The sequence below is a fragment of the Lactuca sativa genome, chromosome 1 (assembly GCF_002870075.4).
Source record: "Lactuca sativa cultivar Salinas chromosome 1, Lsat_Salinas_v11, whole genome shotgun sequence".
NCBI classification, from domain to species: domain Eukaryota; kingdom Viridiplantae; phylum Streptophyta; class Magnoliopsida; order Asterales; family Asteraceae; genus Lactuca; species Lactuca sativa.
The window spans coordinates 132,550,069-132,571,582 of NC_056623.2; the positions used below are offsets into that span (position 1 = coordinate 132,550,069).

A 21,514-nucleotide genomic window follows, 5' to 3' on the forward strand; every position below is an offset into this window, starting at 1 on the left:
CTTAGGCTTAAACCTCACCGATCCCCCTTCATTTTGACAATGAAACATAATGATGGTGCTTGGAAGGAGGGATATTTCTTTGTGAGGCGAAACTCAATTCCTGGTGGGGATTCCTTATCAAAGACCTGGGTTAAAAATGGTAGGACCAATATTTACTTATACTGAAGATCCTGAGATTCACCTTTCATCATCTTGTCTGTTGTTTTGTAGCTTTTAGGTTCGAAGAACTTATTCCTGTTGCCAAAGATACTGAAGAAAAATAGAGAAGCTCTTCACCATTCCTGCAGCTGAAAGATCTTTTAGACTCGATTATCCCATCCTTCAAGAAGGCTTATCTACCAGTGCATCAACGACAACTAGTAAAATCTTTACATTTTTTGTGGTAATTTAGAATCCATGAGGATCCGAATGAGAAATCCATATTGATAATGATCTTGTATGGCGTGCAGGATCCAAGGTTTCTCATCCCAATGCTCGATTTGCTTTATCTGACCTTGAAGACAATGTGTCCAGCAGTCTAATCGCAGTCAAAAAGGAGAAAGTTGTCTTGCCTCTTCCTACTAATAAACCTCTCATTGATCTCACCGTGAAGGCCCCAAGTTCCCGTAAGAGGAAGACGTTAGAAGCCACGGATCTCAACTTGGAAAATCTAGGAACTTAAGAGCCGCTTAAGAAGTTTCATTCCTTTTCCCAAGCAGTAAGTGTCTTTATTACATTAGTTTCAAAAATCTATATGTTTCTACTAACGCCATACTTACTTCAGGTCTCTGCTCATATTTCCCAATTTGTGACTGATCTAAGAATCAGTGTTGAGGAAGCTGAGTGAGTTTTGAAGATACAAGAGTAGGAGTGAAAGATGACACATGAAGTTCTCCACAAGATGATTGAGCTTCTGATCAAGGAGAAGGCCAAGAAGGAAAAGAAACATATCCTGAAAATCGATGAGGTCATAGTTGATGCAAAGGCGAGTGCTGCGGTGGGTGTCTGGGAGGCCAAGGTCAAATTGGATGAGGATCTTGATAATTCAGGATCCTTCAACGTAGTTGTTTATTATGAGGCATTAGCCAAAATAACTGGCAAGCATGCCATTGTTGCTGATGATCCTGGGTCGAAGCCTGTGGAAGAGGAGAAGGAGAAGGGTGTGGCTGATGATGACCATGCTAAGGTCTAGGCCTGCAAGAAGTTATTTTAGGTAGTTTTTTTTATCAGTAATGTAAAATAATCACTCTTTTGTATGGGTTGGTGCACAACCCCTTTTTGAATGCAATGGTTTTATTTTCTTTTCATATGTTTCTGTCGATTCTTCTAAATGACTTTTTATGATATTAGGATCCTTAGATCACTAGGATCCTGAAGAAAAATAATCCTAAAAAAATCTCTTAGTAAATTATAAGCAACCCTTTTGAATTCAAACATTTAAGTTCTAGTAATCAAATAATCTTTGTCTAGGATCCTAAAAGTTTTGGATCCTCAAACTTTACTTAGAGTTTTTCAAAAGTAAGGATAGATGAAACCAGATGATCTTAGGAAAAGTTTGAAGTTATGAACTCCTTATCTTTGTATGACCTTGATGCTTGAAGGAATCTTTATTTTGGAAGCTTTTTAGGAAGGATTTTCACATATTTTGTCAAATCTCAGGAAGGATAATTAACTTCATCCTAAGGAAAATCTTCGCTATGAATCTTGTTTGTTTTGGGGAGTATCCCATTTTCAGCCAATGTCTATGATACGTTTCTTCAGGAAAACCCCAACTTTAGGTAACATGTAGACGTTATGAATCTTAGTAGTTTTCTAGGAAAAATTTCAAACTTAGAAGTTTTTTAGGGAAGATCCCAACTTAGGATAACATGTAAATATTATAAACCTTAGGAATTTTCTAGGGAAGATCCCAACTTAGGATAACATGTAAATGTTATAAACCAGAAATTTTCTGGGGAAGATCCCAACTTAGGATAACATGTAAATGTTATAAACCTTAGGAATTTTCTAGGGAAGATCCCAACTTAGGATAACATGTAAATGCTATAAACCTTAGGTTTAAACTTTAGGATCTTAACCAATGTTCAGAGATAAGAGGGTTGCGAAGCATGAAATGATCCTCTTATTCACATCCCACAGTTAGATAAGGTGCGTCCAAGCAAGGTGTATAAACCTTAACTCATGCAAAAGAGGTAATTTACTCTTAAAATCTTAGTGGGGATTAACTACCCTTATTCGTAGGAGAGATGATCAGTCTCTATTCTTGGTAGATTCATCTTGTGAATTAACGGATGTTTTTAGTTTTGGGACCCTCAGTGGCCCCTTAAGTACTAGACTCCTTGAATTTTCGTCTATTTAGGATCCTGGGGAGTCAAGATCCTTACACATCAGGATCCTTAAACATCGGGATCCTTAACGGTTAGGATCTTTAAGTGTCGAGATCTTTGGAGATCAGGATCTTTGATTCTTTGCCTGCAGCAAACGATAGCTAGGGGTGGGCGTTAGCCTAGCTAACGCCCCTCCGATGCTTGAGTTAGTAATGATATTTGATGAAAATGAATAATGAAAAACGAAGGATAGAGGATAAACAGTATGTGTACCTTGGTGTATCGAGAAATGACTAACCTTACCTACATAAAATAAGCTTTGAGATGTATCGCGTTCAAAGATCTTGGAAAAACATCTCCCTCTACGGTGGCTAACCAATATGCCCCTTTACGTGCTTCAGCATCTATAAGGTATGGCCCTTCCTATTTGGGAGCTAGTTTACCTGCACGAGGATACATGGTATTTTGGAAAGTTTTTCTTAGTACCAAGTCTCCTACTTAGAATCTTCTAATCATTATGTTTTTAGTGTACGCTTTAGCGATCCTCTGTTGATGAGCGGAAATACGGATTTTGGCAAGCTCCTTAAGCTCATCTACGGTGTCAAGATTCTGGGCCAGGATCCTACAGTTGTGCTCATGGTTTTGGAGCAGATATCTTGCTGTGGGGATTACCACTTCGGTGGCAATCATTTCTTTCATTCTAAACACTAATGAGTAATGAGTTTGGCCCGTAGCTACCTTGGAAGTAGTTATATCTGCCGATAATACAAAAGGAAGCTCTTTGTCCCATCTTCCTTTCTTCTCCTTCAACCTTTTCTTCAATTTTTTACTATAATATTGTTACTGGACTCTACTTGGCCGTTCGCTTGAGGGTGGACAGGAGTAGACATCACCATCTTGATCCCCTAACTCGTGCAGATGTCCCTTGTTCTTTTGCTTATGAATTGGGATCAATTGTCGCATATAATTTCGACAGGGATCCCGAATCTAGTCAAGACGTTTTGTTTGATGAAGGACACTACCTCTTTGTCTCTTATTTGTACGTAAGTTTCAGCTTCTATCCACTTTGAGAAATACTCAGTCGTCACTAGCATAAAGACTTTTTCTCCAAAGGCTACCAACAGTTTTCCTATTGTATCCATTCCCCATTTCATGAACGGCCAAGGGAAACGATAGGATATAGGGGTTCTGCAAGTTAGTGCAGGATGTTACTATGTCTTTAACAAGCGTCACATTTCTGTGCATGGAGGAACGAGTCCCTCTTCATTGTTGGCCAGTAGTATCCTGTCCTTAATGCTTTGGAACATAAGGATCTGCCCCCAGTGTGGTTGCCACAGTCCCTTTCGTGGATGTCCTTTAGGACTTCTGCAGCTTCGTGATCTTTTAAACATCTGAGGTATGGTCCTGCTAAAGATTTTTTATACAGCTTACGTTGGATTATGACGAACCTCGAGATCCTTGTTCTGAATGTTCTTTTTTTCTCTACCTTAGGGATTGTGCCATTTTTAAGGTACTCCATGACGGTTTGGATCCAGGATCCTGAGGTCAAGGAAGGATCCTGGGTGTTGGGATCTTGATGTTCAACCGTTGAGTCGAGATCTTCAATTGTTCCCATGTCGATAGTCTCTCCAGATTGTGAAAGTATTTAAGTACCTTGGTGGGATCCTCGATTGCCAGGATTAATATGTGGACTATAGGGATATTGGTTTCCAATGAGATCCTTAGGAAAGATCCTAGATTGGCTAAGGCGTCCGCTTCAGCATTGACTTCTCTAGGAACCTAGTTTAGGCTGAATGTTTCGAATTCTAAGGCCAGGTTTTTGAGGACTTGGAGATATAGAGCTAGCTTTTCTCTTTTCATTATGTAGGATGTCCCCTTGTGGCGATTTTAGTATGATCCCCAGGCCAATCCCTCTTTGGTTCGATGTTCCATCTGTAAATAGCGTCCATCTTCCCATGTTTTGCTCTTCTAGAATTTGTTTGGTTTCTATTTCGACTTCAGCCCTTAGATCATAACTAAATTCAGACACAAAATCTACTAATTCTTGGGACTTTATGATGAATCTTGGTTCATACTTTATGTTATATGTGCTCAACTTCACAGACCATTTCGCCATTTTTCTTGACATTTCTAGTTTTCTCATAACATTCTTAGTTGGGTAGTTAGTTCTTACGATTATAAGGTGTGTTTCAAAATAATGTCTAAATTTAGTAGAAGTTATTACCAATGCAGGTATGAGCTTTTCAAGGTAAGAGTATGTTGTCTCCGGATCTAGGAGACTCTTACTTACATAGTATATGGGGTGTTGGTTTCCAATGAGATCCTTGGCTTATTGTGTTCAAGGATACTGAGAACTAAGATAAGTGGTTCCCCATCTAGTGGTTTCACCGATAGGAGTGGTGAACTTAAGTATTTTTTAAGTTGTTGGAAAGCGTCTTCATGTTCCTAGGTCCACTCGAATCTCTTTTTCTTTTTCAAGATGTTGTATAAAGGCTTGCATCTTTCTGAGGATCTTGAGATGAACCCGTTTAATGCTGCTACTCTCCATGTAACTCTCTAAATATCTTTCATTGAAGCTGGCGATTTTAAGTGAAGGATGTCCTTCATTTGTTCTGGGCTTGCTTCGATTCATCTTTTGGTCACCCTATATCCTAGGAACTTACCCGGTCTCATCCCAAAGTGCCATTTGGAGGGATTTAGCTTAATGTTGTATTGATCTAGGATGTTGAAGGCTTCTTCAATATCCTTGAGGTGGTCTTCAGATTTTTTGGACTTGACCATCATGTCATCAATGTAAACTTCCATCGTGTCGCCCAGCTTTTCCTTGAACATCTTGTTCACTGATCTATGGTACATTGCTCTTGCATTTTTTAGACCAAATGGCATGGCAATGTAACAAGAAATACATGTTGGGGTTATGAACGTTGTTTCCTTTTGGTCAGAGGGTTCCATTTGGATCTGTTGAAATCCTGCTGATGCATCGACGAACGTCTGTAATTTGTGGCCCACTGTTGCGTCTATCACGGAGTCGATGTGTGGTAAAGGGAAAGGATCCTTGGGATAGGCCTTGTTAATATCTGAATAGTCCACACACAATCTCCATCTATCGTTCTTCTTTTTTACCACAACAACATTAGCCAGCCACCTTGGGAACTTCACCTCCTTGATCATGCATGTCTTGAGAAGTTTTTCTACTTCTTGTTGTATAACTTTGTTTCTTTCAGGTGCAAATTTGGTTCTCTTTGGGTGTATTGATCTAAAATATGGGTCAATGTTAAGTTTATGAGTTATTATGCTTTTGTCAATACCTATCATGTTCTCATGTCTCCATGCAAACGTGCTTCTGGCCTTAGGGAACTTTATAAGATCATGTTCGATTAGTTCAGGCATTGAGGATCCTATGAGAATTTGGCTTCAGGATCCTCAAGGTTCAGGGGCACTTCCTTTATGCCATGCTCTCTTGCTTCTAACACATCTCGTGCCCCAAGCTTTAATTCCTATGCTTGTCGTGGTATTGTTGAGGATTTCATCGAGACCTTGTAGCATTCCTTGGATTCTTGTTGGTCTCCCATGATCTTAACTATCCCCCATGGGGTGGGCATCTTTACGCATTGATGGTACGTCGATGGGATGGCCTTCATTTCATGGATCCATGGCCTACCTAATATGACATTATAAGAACAAAATGTGTCGATTACACAAAAACATTGAGCAAAATTTACTCCCTCTATGTAGATTGGTAGCTTTATGTCACCGATTGTGTGTTTAGTTTCTCCGCTGAAGTCGTTTAGTACTAAGGATCTTGTGACTATCTCAGATTTCATGATGTTCATTCTTTTTAGTGCATCTAGGAGTATGATTTTTATTGAGGATCCTCCATCGACAAGGATCCTTCCGACGAAGTGGTTGGAAATATAGAGAGTAATCACTAGTCCGTCGTGATGAGGATCCTGGACGTCTAGTTTGTCCATTTCATCAAAGATGATCTCCTTTTGGCTGGTGATCGTTGTGTTTTTTCATGGTCCTTTTTCCTTTTATGTTTTGGACACTTTGGCATGTCATTCTTCCACATAGTAGGAGGTATCACATATGTCAAATCCTCCAAAGATCATATTGATCACCTTGGCGTCAGTCAGGGGGATCCTGGTCTTTCGATGATATTCTAATGATCCTGATCTTTTTCCTTGGGGTTTTCCTTTCTTTTCCCAAGGATTTATTTGAGATACCCTTTGACCAAGAGATAGTTGATTTCCTCTCTAAGGGCTATGCAATCATCCGTGATGTGACCAAAGTCCTTATGATATGCACACTCTTTGGACTTGTCCTTCCAAGCAGTAGATTTTTCTCCTTTCCTTGGCCACCTGGCTTTGTTTGCAAGATCCTGCATGGCAAAGATTACACCTGAAATATCCATAGAGAAACAATAGTAAGTAATTTTATGGAAATCTTGCTCCTCTCCCTCATCTTCGAGGGTATTAACCTTGTGATAGTCATGTTTGGAGTAAGCCTTTGACTTATAGGATCTTTGGGCCGAGGAGTCAGCCTTCCTATTGGGGCGATCATAGGAGCTTGGTGGGTTGCTCCTTTTATGGATGTCCTTGTCTTCTTTGAGTCTGATGAATCTCAATGTGCTACTCCTAACTTCGTCTAATCTTCTGCATCGGGTCATTACAAGATACTCATAAAAGGGAGAATCCTTCTTTAGATCCATTTTGAAGGCTTCGGCTGTAGTCACCATGTTGATTTTGGGGATGCTCAAGGCTTCCCTGCCAAACCTGTTTATAAAACTCCTAAGGGATTCATGAGGATCCTAAACTACTCGATAGAGATCACTAATGATCTTTTCGAATGTTTTGCTTCAAGATAACTGATTATTAAACAAATTAATAAAATGAGTGAATGATGTAATTGAGTAAGGATGAACATTAAGGAGATATTTTAGAGTGGATCATGTGAGTGTAGAGCCAAAGTCGTTGCATAGGCAGGCTTCTTTCAAATGCGTGGGGATGGGAATAATTTCTATCCTCTCCTTATACTATGCCACATGTTCCTCAGGATTCATCGTCCCTTGGTACGGTGGCTTCATGTTATGGGTCTGGAAGCATTTTGGAACCTTAGTATCAGCTATCGTTGGGATGAAACTAGAGATCCTGTGACTTGTGGGGGAAGCTTCTAGTATGGGTTGAACTACTCTAGGTATGCTTGAGATCATATGTCTTAGCTGTTGTAGTTCTTTGGCCATAATCGGGCTCAGACATGTGTTAAGATCCATTGAGTTAGTTGTAAAATTATTATTTATAGAGTTACCAAGATCTCTATTATTAGGATTAATAAAAGTTTCATTAGGATCCAAAATCTCACGACGGGTCGCTAAGGAACCTACTTTGTCAAAATTCAGGATTTTGGGTTGCAAGACGAAAGGTGCTACCTCCTGAGGTTTGTGGATTTCCGTCCTCATTATCTCCACTTCCTTGAGAAGCTTCTTGTTATCCTCCTGCTGTTGGGCGACCTGTTGTTCCAGTCTCTTCATTATAGCAAAGATTTTTTTGTTAGAAATCATCACAGGAGGATCCTATATTCCTGGAGTAACCAGAGAGGTGTTCTTCTTTGGAGTTTCAGACACTTTTTTGGGAGCTCTAGCTGGTGGTGGTGGAAGGTTCTTAGAGGAAATGGTAGGAATCAATGAAGAGGAGAGAATCGAATGAGTGGACATGATTTTCTGAGGGATTCTGAATACCATGGCCCCACGGTGGGCATCAAATTGTATTAGTCAAAAAATAATTGAATTAAAATGGACCAAAGTGTATGAGAGGTTGTGATATTCAATGTAAAGCAATTAAGTAAAATAGATCAAAGCAACACAGATCGATTACAAGGAAAGCCCTTGATGCTTGTTAGGATCTCCGACATAAAACCTTGGGAGATGATAATGATCACCTGCCCTTGATCCTATTTAGACTTTTTAAAAGTAATATTACTGTTAGTAGAAAACCTGTAACTCTCACCAACCTTGTGTTGACCCAAAAAATTACATGTATTCTCAGGAAATTACTAAACAAACATTCAAGATGGATTGGATTACAAGAGACCTAGTTTACTAGTTGTTGTATTATCTGTTTATCTGTTAAGGCAATTCATGTACTATTATTATCAGTAAGAACCTTGTATTCAAATATCAAGATGGAACACGAATGTTTTTTTTTTACTGTTTTACTTTTGCTATATATTTAGTTTCCTGAGATCCATGAACTTAGTTGCACAGCCCCACGTGTTCCACCGCCTCGGCCGGGGGTGTGACATGGCAGCCTACTCGCCACGTCATGGTTTTTGGGTGTGGATAGTTTAATGGATTCATACCTTAATCTATTAAGCCCCCAAGTTAAACTTTCCAGAAAGCTTCTAGGGACACCAAAGGCTCATAAAAAAATTAAACTTTATTGGCATGCATGCTCCATGCATGTCCTTTACTAAAGCTAGGTCAAAAAGGTGAAAATGTGACCAAAAACTCATATAAATTTTACAAATCACATACAACTCTTAGATCCATAGAATATAGTGCTCATGGGACTCAGAAAGGCCATAAAGTTGCAAACCTTATTTCACTCACTCACTCTAATCAAAACCAAGGACCATAATGGACTAACACAACCTTGATCTAAAGGAATAAACCATAAAGATGAAAGCTTGAATCCTTACAAATGATCCAGAAAACAATCTTAAAGATGGGTAGGTGTTGCTTGCTTGATCCTTGCAACAAATCTTCTTCTTCTTCTTCTTCCTTCAAAGTGCACCAAAACACCAAAGATAAACTCGAATATGATATATATATATATATATATATATATATATATATATATATATATATGGTTAGGGTTTCTTCAAAGCTCTTGGAGGTGATGGAGGCTAAAGGAGGAGGAAACCTTGTCTATCACTTCCTTTAAATAGGGCCTTAAGCTCGAAATTAGGGTTTGCCAAAAAACAGAATCCACTTTGTGGCCAATATATTGCCACGTCATGGCAGCCAAATTGAGACACACGATTAAAATGGCCATTCTACATTATGGGGATACATCTTCCACGTCATGGCCAACATAAAACTCAAAAATTACTTTAATTTCCATACCTTGAGGATTTGGATGTTACATATATAGTTGATATAAATACTTCTTTAATTTCTTGGTTTAAAACAGTTTTGTTGAGAGGGAATGCATGTGTACATTTGTGGAACTGTTGGGTTGAGGCTCATTTCCTTGAAAGTTGGGAGTATTGGATGTGTGGATCTTATGACCCATTGGTGTCCGGATGACACGTATATATAGTGTTGCATCGATTAGGCTCAATTCAGTCATAACACACATAAACACACATTTACAACTCTATCTATCTCTCTCTCTCTTTCTCTCTCTCTCTCTCTCATTCTCTTTTGATTTATGATTAGGGTTTAAGAAGTTAAGGTTTCGTATACCTTGATGCTCTTACTTCTTTGTGTATTAAATCTTTGAGTGATTTATATAGAGAATACAGTTAGGATTTTTATAGTGAGGATCAAGTTGTAAAACGTCATGTTTAACATATTGTATTCTCATTAATAAAAGAAACTGTTTAATTTAAGTGTTTGTGTGTTTTTTTTACAAAGTTTAAAGGACAAAGGGCAAAATTCACAATAAGTTAAAAGCTTGTTTTTTAAAGTGGTTAAACTGAATAAATTCCCAACATTATTGGTTTTTAAGAGTCTAATATATTATATAATGATTTTTACCAAAAATAAATGGTTAAACTGAAAATAAAATTGTTTTATGTTGTAAAAAAACAAAATATGATGGTTTTTAAGAATCATTCAGGTGTTGTTTGTTTTTTATCTGCAGATCTTCTTGTCATATTCTGTCTGTGTCGCGCAGACATTAAGCTTCGCAGACTATTTTTCTTAAACAGGTTTGTACGTTCTCTTCTTTGCGTGGATGTGGACCAGAGCATTCAAACCTCTTCAGATATCTTCTAGCCTAAAAAACACATATATTTTTGTTTTTATTTTTTTAACTTAGATTTATTCCAACTTTATCTATGATAAATAATTTGAAAAAAAAAAAGTTACAATACTTAAAGAAAAAAGGTATGACATTTGTAACATATTTATAAATAAAGATCTAATTACAATAATGGTTGTTGAAGTTATTTATATCAATATCGAAAAAAAAAATCATAATATTGTCCTACATTTTTGTGCCAAATTTTATAAAAAAAAATATTTAATGCATTATCCTTCATTTATTAGAAAATTATTTATAGCTAATTTTTAATTGATTTAATTGAAAAAGTAAAATGAAAATTTTAAAAATTTTCATCCAAAATTAAAGTTTATTTTCATCAATTTTATATGTTAAATTCTTTTATCATAACTGCAATGTTTAAGTATAATTTTGCAACCAAAGTTTGTTGGTTTTATCATATATATATATATATATATATATATATATATATATATATATATATATATATATATATATATATATATATTGAAAAACTCTTTTAATTTTTTTTAAACCAGTTTAGTTAGATTTTAGCTTATTCTAACAGTGCAGATGTTAAAAAACACAGTCTTCTTCTTTCAGACTGCAGACGTTTGGTCTACCTCTTCTGCTGCAGAGGTATGTAGATATGGTCCGCAGACTATAGACATTTTGTCTCAGTAAAAACAAACAGCGCCTTAATGTCGTATCAATCTTCAAAAGTAAAAGCCAAAACTTTTCGTTTTAATGTTAGTACAGTTAATTCGGATTGTTTAATTATATTGTTGCTATATTCATTCTTTTTCGACAAATTATCTAACAAAGAATAACAACAATATATTTTACTAAATTATATCAATGTAGTAAAATGATATTTGTATAAAGTATAATATAATAAACAAAATGAAGTAATCGGAAATCAGACGAATAAGTTGAAAGAATATATATTAAATCACGTTGTTACAATTTAAAGACGTAAATTATTATACGTTTTATATAGTTTTATTTTTATAGATCTATATTACCTTAATAGAATAATAAACTCATAAAATATAGAAGAGTAAAATCATGTATAAACGTAAATAAAAGGGCTATAAGTGGAATTCATGAAATATGTCCTTGTTTATGAAAAGATGGTAGCTCAAATCATGGGTGCTAAAGATCCCGATCGCAATCTTAATCTTAATCTCTTACGAAATTAAGATCTTGCAAACCATTTGAAACAAAAACTATAGTGAGATTTTAGGATTCCGACTAGGATTTTAAGATCTTAATACGATCCGATCTCACCTCTATAGTTTTATTATATAATCGAACCTATTTTTTTTCTTCTATTCAACTTGAATCGAACAATGCAAGTTGCAAAATCCTTATAGACCATCATCACTTAATGACTTCATTTCGAATTAGCTATATTACACTTGTGATATATTCCGTTTGTGATCTTAAGTCTATAGTTGTATATCATAATGATCTTTTTTTTTTGTAATTAAGATTTTTTTTTTTTCATAATTTTTACGGTTTGCAGCAATAAAAATTATGATTAATTATTAAAAAGTTAAATTTACTCGACATCTTAATGGATATCAAATTATAATATATATTGTAAACCTTACAAACAAAGCTTAAAAAGCTTAAGATAATCTTGGTTAAGATCTCAATGGTTGAAATTATGTTATAGTTCTCTTTAGTTTGACTTTTTTTTTTCACGTGTTAGTTTATAGGCTATAATTTGAATTGTAGGTTGGATTTAAAAGAAAGTTAGGTGTGGCAATAAATACCCCTACGCTATATATTCACACACGATGATGATGGTGATTGTTGAATGCTTTCGAGATAGCACTCTTACAAACCCAAAACTCTATTTCCCATTTTTCTAGCTCTCCTCACTCTCCTCTTATTCCATTAAAGCAATGAAAGAAGCTGAAGAACAGGCAACAAATACCATCGGTAAGCACACTCTTAAGTTTGAACACTTTATAATTGTAACCGTTGCCTCTTTTCTCTAGCAAAATTTATGCAATAGTGACTTGTACCTTATTTAGGAAAAGTTGTACATAATATTTGACCTCATGTGCACCTTTTTTATTATCTTTTTAGCATGGTAGTAAATAAACTAGGAGAGTTTAATAAATTAGGAGAGTTTGTGAAGGGAAAATCAATGACTGTCAAATTCATAGCAATCATGCAATATGAAGTGTAAAACTTGCATATTAACGAAAAGTGACTATCAAGGAACTCTAGTGATTAGCTTTTACTTGATGAATTTTTTTTCTTTTTTATTAAGATTTTTATATTTACATCCGTTTATTTTATGATACACCCCATCTAAATCATATATCATTATTCCATTAGTTGACTTTGGCTTCTCGAAAAAACAACCAACCCACCTCATTGCCAACCTTTTATTATCTTACATTCTCATCCATGTGCTATAGTTTTGGTACAATTGAATTTAAAAAATAAGTGTTATTCTATATACATTATAAAAGTTCCAAATACACGATGTAGTGATTAGTTATATTTAGCCAAATCTTAATTTATGATTTCAACAAATATTATGTATTTTCATTTGTCACCCTTCTATTTGAGTATATTTTAGTATGTATTTCAGAATTTATGTTTTTTCATATCGAAATCTATCCCCCATGCACATCCATTATTTAGATGTTATTAACATAATATTATAATGGGAAAATAATTTACGAGATTAACCAATTGTTATTATTATATTATATTCAAAGTGTTTATGAATAGTATCTTTTCATGTTTTTGGAGTTTTGCCATAAAAGTTTAGTATTTTGCAAGATTTGGTCCTTATAATTATGTATTGTATAGAAAAGGTCCCTATAGAGTTATTTTTTTATAAAATAGTCCATATGTTTAAGGTTTTTGTATGTTGGCATGTAGAAAACAAATAACAAAAAATTATAGAAAACGTTTTTTTACATAAAAAGTTCATATGTTTAAAAAACTACAAAAATTGTCCTTACCTAACACAAAATTTATATATTATGTGTCTTCCGCAAAACGGTGTATGGTCATTTTCTAGTTTTATATATTGCCTTTTTTGTACACTATTACTTATAAATTTCTTATTTTATGTTCGAATTATATCCTTACGGCCGGTTGTAGTAAGTTAACATCCGATTGATATACATATGTTATCTACATGGCATTGAGAAAATAACTTAAGAGGATAACCAAGTGTCAATTTTCTTCAAATTTAATCAATTTCTTCTTTTCTGCACAATATTGACAAACTCTCATTTTGTGTTCATATTATACCCTTATGACCCGGACTAACCTGTATTACCAATTTCATCTATTCAAATCGATGAATACAATTGTTATAGTCAAACACACATTAAATATGATATCCCTCAAACTTGATAATCATAAAAAAAAAAAAAAAAAAAAAAAAAAAAAAAAAAAGTATAATTAAGAAGTCGTGTTATGTTTTTAATTAACACGATAGTTTTTATAGAGCACGAACATGATACGATACAGTGTTATATATTGTTTTACTAACAAGAAAACGTTCCAATTAAAACATGATAAAGATAAAATAAATCAAGCATTTAATTTATTTATTTCATAATTAATATTATAAAACACAACAAACATATTTGATTATTGTGTCAATTTCATGCCAAAGTTTGAACTCGAACACGACACAACATGACCTTGTGTTTTTTTATACATGTTAGGAATATGAAACATACACAACTTCAAATTTCAATTTCATCCAAATTTCGTTTCTTGTTGTATATTTTTATCGTGTGATGTTATCGATTAATACCTCGCCTTTTAAGAAACAAGCTTTATTTCAATAAGCTAATCAAACAATTTTAAGCATGTGTAATTTGAACACAAAATGAGAATTTATGATTAATGGTGTATATAAAAGATGATCAAATTTGAACAAAAGTGATAGCTAATACCATCTTAAATCATTTTTCAAATGTCATGTGTCACTTAGATGCCATGTATATTCCATTTGGGGCTTAACCACTACAATTATGACAGATCGCAAGGGCATGATATGAACATAAAATAAAATTTTAATGGTCAGCAAAATACAATGCAAAAAGTGACAAAATATGAATAAAAAAGCTATAATTAATTATCCTTGTAAATCATTTTTTTGTTATAAGATAATTTTTATATATATAATGTTTTGGTAAATATGTATCAATATATTTTTCTTTCAGATATTAATATATTCTTTACATTTTGTTCCTACCAATTTTTCTATCTATTTAAATAATGACATATATTATATTAGTATATTAAAATAAAATATTATTAAGTCTCATTAAATTAACATTAAATATTAGATATGTTTTTATTTTATTGGATAGTAGGATATCTAAGAACATAAAGTTAAAGGATATTTAATTTTTCATTTTTTTAATTGATTCAAGCTGCCGTTTAAAAAATTCTAATTTACCGTGTGATATTATAGGGGTACGAATAGAAGAAACCAATATAGTTATTTTTAAAAGTATTTTATCATAAATATTGATTAACATCTTTTTTATTTCAAAAATATTTTTTCATCAATTTATTAAATATCAAACAAACACCTATAATATCCGCGTTTGGTATCATTTTGGATAATTACGTGATTTTTCTATGAGTACAGTTAATAATATCAATATTAATTTTCTATTTGTTAATATTCTTATATTCTTATAAATATAATAAGAGTTTAAAAATAAAAATTACAAAAGATAAGGCCTTTTTTTGAACCTTTCAATCAAGTTAAGGGGTCAAACTTAAATATTATTAAATTAAAAAAATATATATTATGTCAAATCAACATACTTCACCTAGATCATTAAATGATTAATTGATGCTGGTCCAAAATTTTGTTGCATTTTTTTAATTTCAGTACACGATTTGTTTAATACTATAAGATAGGAGGACCATAGTTATTACTAGTTTTGTTTTATTTGAGTCGAATATTATTAACTTTCTGTAGTTCATAAAAATAAAGTAATTTGTTAATCGGACAACATGCTGCTTATTTTATTTTATTAAAATCAAATATATTTTAATAAAATATAAGTTATTTAGTTTTTTCAATTTATAAACTTAGGTAAGAAATGTTTCTTTTATTTAAATCTAACTTATATTTCTCTTAAAACATTTTTAAAATTATAATTTTATGTAGATTTAATATGTTTTTATCTTCTTAGATTTCTTAATATCATTAATAAATTTTTCCTTAATCATAATTAAATAATACATAAAACATAATGAAATCCATACATTTTAAGTGTTCGTGTTTTATTTGATGGAAGGAATCTCACGATGATTTATTTTAGCGTTCAGTGTGTGGTTGAGATTTTATCACTTAACAACCTTTTTTTAAAGTTGATCTAAGTCTTTAGGACAACCAAAGAAGAAGTGTTTCTACTTATATGAATAACATGTGAAATTCATTAATTATTTTTTTTAATCTTATAGTTTCATTTTGACATTGACCTTAATCCTAAGAGTAGAAAGATGAATAAGATCAAAAAATCAAATGATATTTGATTTCTCGTTTAATAAATGTACGAGACTAATCTACAGAGCAATACAATAATGAATTGTATTTGGTATTGAACAGGGTTGGCTCTACTCTTTTCAAAACTAAGCAAGGACTTAGAGCCATCAAATCTAAAGGGCCCCAATTATAAAGCTTATTCTATTATATATATATATATATATATATATATATATATATATATATATATATATATATATATATATCTTAATTACCTTATAAAACATTTTTGGTCAAATGCTGAATTTTAAGTCGTACAAACATACAATGTATTTGTACAATCAATTTATGCATTACAAAAAGAGTAGAGTACATATGGTCAACAGTTGAAAATGTCAAATCTCTTATCCCCTATTCTTAGGCTATTTTCATCCGGTTCATTCCTTATCTTCGTATTTCCCCAAATCTCGCAATTTCTATTCACAAATCTTGGATATATATCGCTGACGTTTCCATTGCTAGGGTTTAATTCATCTTTCAGCATTCAACCACCATTGTCACATCCGTCGCTTGAAGCGGCTAAACGGCTAGTGTGTGTATATATATATATATATATATATATATATATATATATATATATATATATATATATATATATACACGCACACGTATTTATTGATTACAAAGTCAAGTTGACGCTTGATGCGGTGGTAAAAGCACTGGTTATAAAACTAAATGTTTCAAATTCCAAACTTTTTGCTTACTTTTTTTTTTTTTTTTTTTGGTTAGTGCCCCTAAATTAGTTGAATGGCCCCTTATATTCAAAGTTGTACATAAAGGGTGATTAAAAGTGTTTTTAAAATTACTTATTAGTTTATTAGCTTTTCCAAAAACAGTTAAAAAATTGTTTGATCAAAATTTACTTTTTAGACAAAAAAAAATTTCGAAATGTAAGAAAAAAAAAATCAAAAATATTACCAAACACCCTCGTAGTAATTTAGAAAGTATAGAGCACGTGATCTTGGATGGTTAGATCTTGTCCAATAATTTATTATTGCATATACGGCATGCAATAAAAGGTTATACGTTCACCTTGACTTGATTGTTTTCTATGTGGAAATCTTAACAGACAGAAACGCATATGAAATCATAAAACAACTTGTATCTTGACATGGGTTTCGTGAAAATTTGAAAATCTCAACAAAATAATGAAAATTGTTCACTTGAATGGAACAAGGTAACGATACAAATAAACTTGTATAATATGCATATATAATTCGACCTTCACATAGGTTTCGTTATTATAGCTCTAATTACCACTAATTAGTTTTTCTGAAACACCTCTTCTTTTTATTTAATTAGTTTAAATCTTTTTAAAAATCTTTAATTAATGCTATATAACAAATATGGTCTTGTAATCATTTTTCTAGTGCAAAATCAAAGAAATCCCCAAATTATTTGTAATACCTTTGATAAAAGTTGAGAGTTTAACCATATATGGTTAGAAAGTCTTTAACTCATTGAAAATTCTTAAATAGTTAGCTCGAGGAAAGTCATAATCATTATTCATCATTTAGTGAAAATAAAAATATCGAAATATTAGTCATAAAATCAGTAGATACAATGCAATATGCTATAACCTATTCTTATGTCAATCTCATGTGACCAACCTAACAAATCAATGAGTCAAAGCAAGAAGTGCCTCACATCATCATCGTGTGAGAGTATCCAAGTAAAGGCATCCTTACCTCCTAACATTTTCAAGAACCCTAAACTCAAAGCTAGGATGTGTGCCCACTCATATATCCACATAAACGGTACCTAGCCTTGCATACAAGTGAGACGGTGTTTAAAGTACCATAACTAAGTTAATTTGAAACTTTTGGTTATACATCATCAATATAGTCAACTACCACAAACTTTTAAATCAAACAAACTCAAGTTATTCTCATCCTAGCATGAATAGTCATGTAATCTACAAAACATCTTAGAAAATATAATTTCATGAGTGTACACATTGATATATATATATATATATATATATATATATATATATATATATATATATATATATATATATATATATATATATCACATAAAAAGCAAGTTGGCAAAATATTTAATCGTACATCATTTCATAAAATCATCATTTTTTTGTTGTAGGGACATGTATTCATTAGTTACTCATCATCGATGCTCTGTTAGTTAATACTCATTGCTTCTTAAACTTCAATACTTCTTAATCACATGAGCCAAGATTACATATTGACCAAAGTATTGCTTATTAAACTTCAATACTTCTTAACTATTTTTATACTCCTAGTTTTCATAATACACATATATGTTCTTAATGGAAGTTATTGGATGCAATCATGCAAAGCAAGTTACTCAAGACCAAGTTAGAATTTTTTTTTTGGAAACGTCATATAGTTCATTACATGGTTAAGTAATGTTTGTGATGGGAATTACACGAATGTGTAAATTTGGTTATATAGCCTAAAAATGCAATCTTTCACAATTGGTTTCACATTTAAACTCAATTCTTTTATATATATATATATATATATATATATATATATATATATATATATATATATATATATATATATATATAGAGAGAGAGAGAGAGAGAGAGAGAGAGAGAAAGAGAGAGAGAGAGAGAGAGAGAGAGAGAGTATTTTTGCACCTTTTAAGATCATTAATAATATTAATCTTTTATTTCCTAATTACGGCTTGTTGATTAATTCATTTAGACATAACAAAAGCATTAGGGGAACTCATGTAGACATTATGAAATGATGACTAAGAAGCTCTTAATGAATTCCACCATCACCAAAAATTATTCTAGTTACTTAGTATGCTCATATTTAACTCCAGAACATCTTAATGAGTTCATAAACATCTTATTGGTTCATGGAATGCTTGATTCGAAGATGTTAGTAGGTTGGAATGTTAGTAGGTTGGAATCTCATAGTTTTCAGTGGAAGCTCTAGATGAAGCTTATGCCCATGATTGAACCCAAATGATAAAATTCAGGGTGTTCTTTGATATACCAACTTGAGATTGTTATTAAATCATTTAAACAAATAAAATCTAGTCATCAAAATCGATCACTTAAGCCACAGATGATTCCATCATGGATGAAGATTATGTAACCCCTAATACCGACCAAAATCGACCATAATGAATTAGGATTAGATTTGTAACGTCTCAACAATACCATATAAAGAGTTTAATTATAAAAGTAGCAAACCATCATTCATTCATTCAAAATCCATTAGAATGTGATAATATATAAAATATCATCAGAGTGCAAGTCAAATCATAAAAATACGGAATACCAATGGATGCGCCACGATCATGCCAAATCCTTCCCTTTTCGAACCGGAAGTTCTTGAAACCATAAACACAAAACTGTAAGCACAAATCTTAGCGAGTTTCCCCTGAAATACCATATACAAAACATACATATCAGCTAGGAACTAAACTGGATCTATTTCACCCCTGAGTCTATTTCAACTCCTTTGGTAGGTATCTTTCAACCAGTACTGAGTCTATTTCACCTCCTGAGTCTATTTCAACTCCTTCGATATCTTTTAACCGGTACCGGGTCTATTTCACCTTCGTTATCTTTCAACCGATATTGTATTTATTTCACCTCCTACAACTAAACATACAATATCACTAGCAAGAGTCACAAAGACAACAAACACATACAGGCATATCGACAAAAGTCATGAAGAAAAATATCCTTTTAACATATAATCTAGTTGGCCAAAATTTGTGCCTTCGAGCCACAAGTATAGTGGAGAGACTCACCTCAACTGAACAATGAACATATCTCACTCTCTCGGGCTGTCAGTGTTGAAGTCTCTCCTACTAAATATATTCTAACCATCCCTAAATTAGTAATCAAGAAAATTCCCCAACTCATAAAGTCCCAATACCAAAGTAAGCTCTTGGGCAAAAGACTATTTTGCCTTTCCAAGTACTCCGCCCTTCACAGTTGACCAAAAGTCAACTGGTCAAGAAATCTCGACGATCAACACAAGTGACTTACGCACTACGTACTACCCTCTCTACGTTAGGCGTAGTGTTCACTCAAGAAGGACAAGCCAATCATGAGCTACGATGGGTAGGTTACGCTCGGCGTAATGGGTTGATAAGTGCTTCCCATATTAAGCTCTTAATTCGTAAATGCAAGTCATCAAGTGCTCAAATATAGTCCCAATGAATGTTTGGAATGATAAAGTTGATGACTTTATGCCCTTCCATGGCCATAAGAAGCTCCAACTCAAAACATAACTTTCTAACCTCACTTAATGACCAAAATCCTTTCTATGGAAGAAATGTAGTAATCAAGAATCCATTTTTATGTCTAAACAACCTCAGAGACAACATAAACGAGCCACCCTAAGGTTTGGAGTAACTTTACTCACAAGACACAAAGTTATGGGACAAAAGATTAAGAAAAACAAGGATTTAACGATATATATCATATAAGCGACCAAGATTCAAACTTTATACCTCATGAAGCTGGGAAATGCAATAGAGACTCTGGATCTACAAGCTTGGCTTCAACAACTCTTCAAGCTCAACCTTCTCCTCCTTCAAGATACACAAAACACACCAGAAATGCTCAAAAATTACTCTAAGGAACTAGGGTTTCAATCTTTAAGCTCAAGGGGCCAGAGGTTGGTGATAAGGGAGGCTTAGAGGACTTAAGGTCCTTTAAATAGGGGCTCAACCCTAAAATTTAGGGTTTGAAGTCAACATGAGTATGCTCTGCATACTCATCACGTATGCCTGACGTACTCGACGAAACCCACATCCCTCTTAAATTATTTATGCTTAGCTTACCCATCGGGTATGCCCCGGGTAATGATAAAAATTGCAAGTTTTTATATTTTTAAGCCATAAATGAAATACTTGGAAACACGGGCGTTAAAATTCTCCCCCACTTGAATTAAATTTCGTCCTTGAAGTCCTCCGCTGCAAATAATTCTGGATAATGCTCCCTCATCTCATCCTTAGGCTCCCATGTCCACTCAAAGCCTTTTCGATGCTAAAATTACACCTTCACTAAACATACCTCCTTTTTTCACAAAGTCTTCATCTTCCTATCGAGGATCGCTATTGGTCTATTTATGTAGTTCAGGCACTCATCCACCTATATGTCCTCAAATGGCACTACCGCGGAGTCATCAACCAAACACTTCGTAGCTGACACATGTGAAAACTGATGTGAATCTGACTAAGCTCCTCGGGTAGTTCCAAATGATATGCAACCCTACCCACCCAGGAAATAACCCTGAAAGGACCAATATATGTGGGGCCCAACTGACCCTCGCCTCCTGAACCAGATGACACTTTTCCAAGATGGCACCTTCAGGAGTACCATATCTTCGACCTAAAACTCCAAATTGAATCAATGTCTATCTCTATAACTCTTCTATCGACTTTGCATAGTCTGCAATATCTCGCACACCTGTTGAATCAACTCGGTAGTCCGGAGCACCATCTCCGTGCTACCCATGACTTGCTAGCCGACCTCGCTATAATAAATTGGTCCATAGAACATCTTAAAAGGAGGTCAATTAATCTTGGCATGGTAGCTTTTGCTGTAAGAAAACTTAGCCAAAGGAAGATACATATCCCAACTACTACCAAAATCCAACACACAAGCCGGAAGCATATCCTCCAAG

General features: G+C 33.5%; 1 protein-coding gene across 1 annotated transcript in view; it reads left to right on the forward strand.

The window, feature by feature from the left end:
- Positions 1–12,108: 12,108 nt before the first annotated feature.
- Positions 12,109–21,514, forward strand: part of LOC111892177 (probable purine permease 10) — a 30,149-nt gene continuing 20,743 nt past the window's right edge. The window contains exon 1 of the mRNA XM_023888252.3: positions 12,109–12,262. Within this exon, the coding sequence (XP_023744020.1) occupies positions 12,226–12,262 (37 nt within the window). The 5' untranslated portion in view covers positions 12,109–12,225. The remainder of the gene's footprint in view (positions 12,263–21,514) is intronic.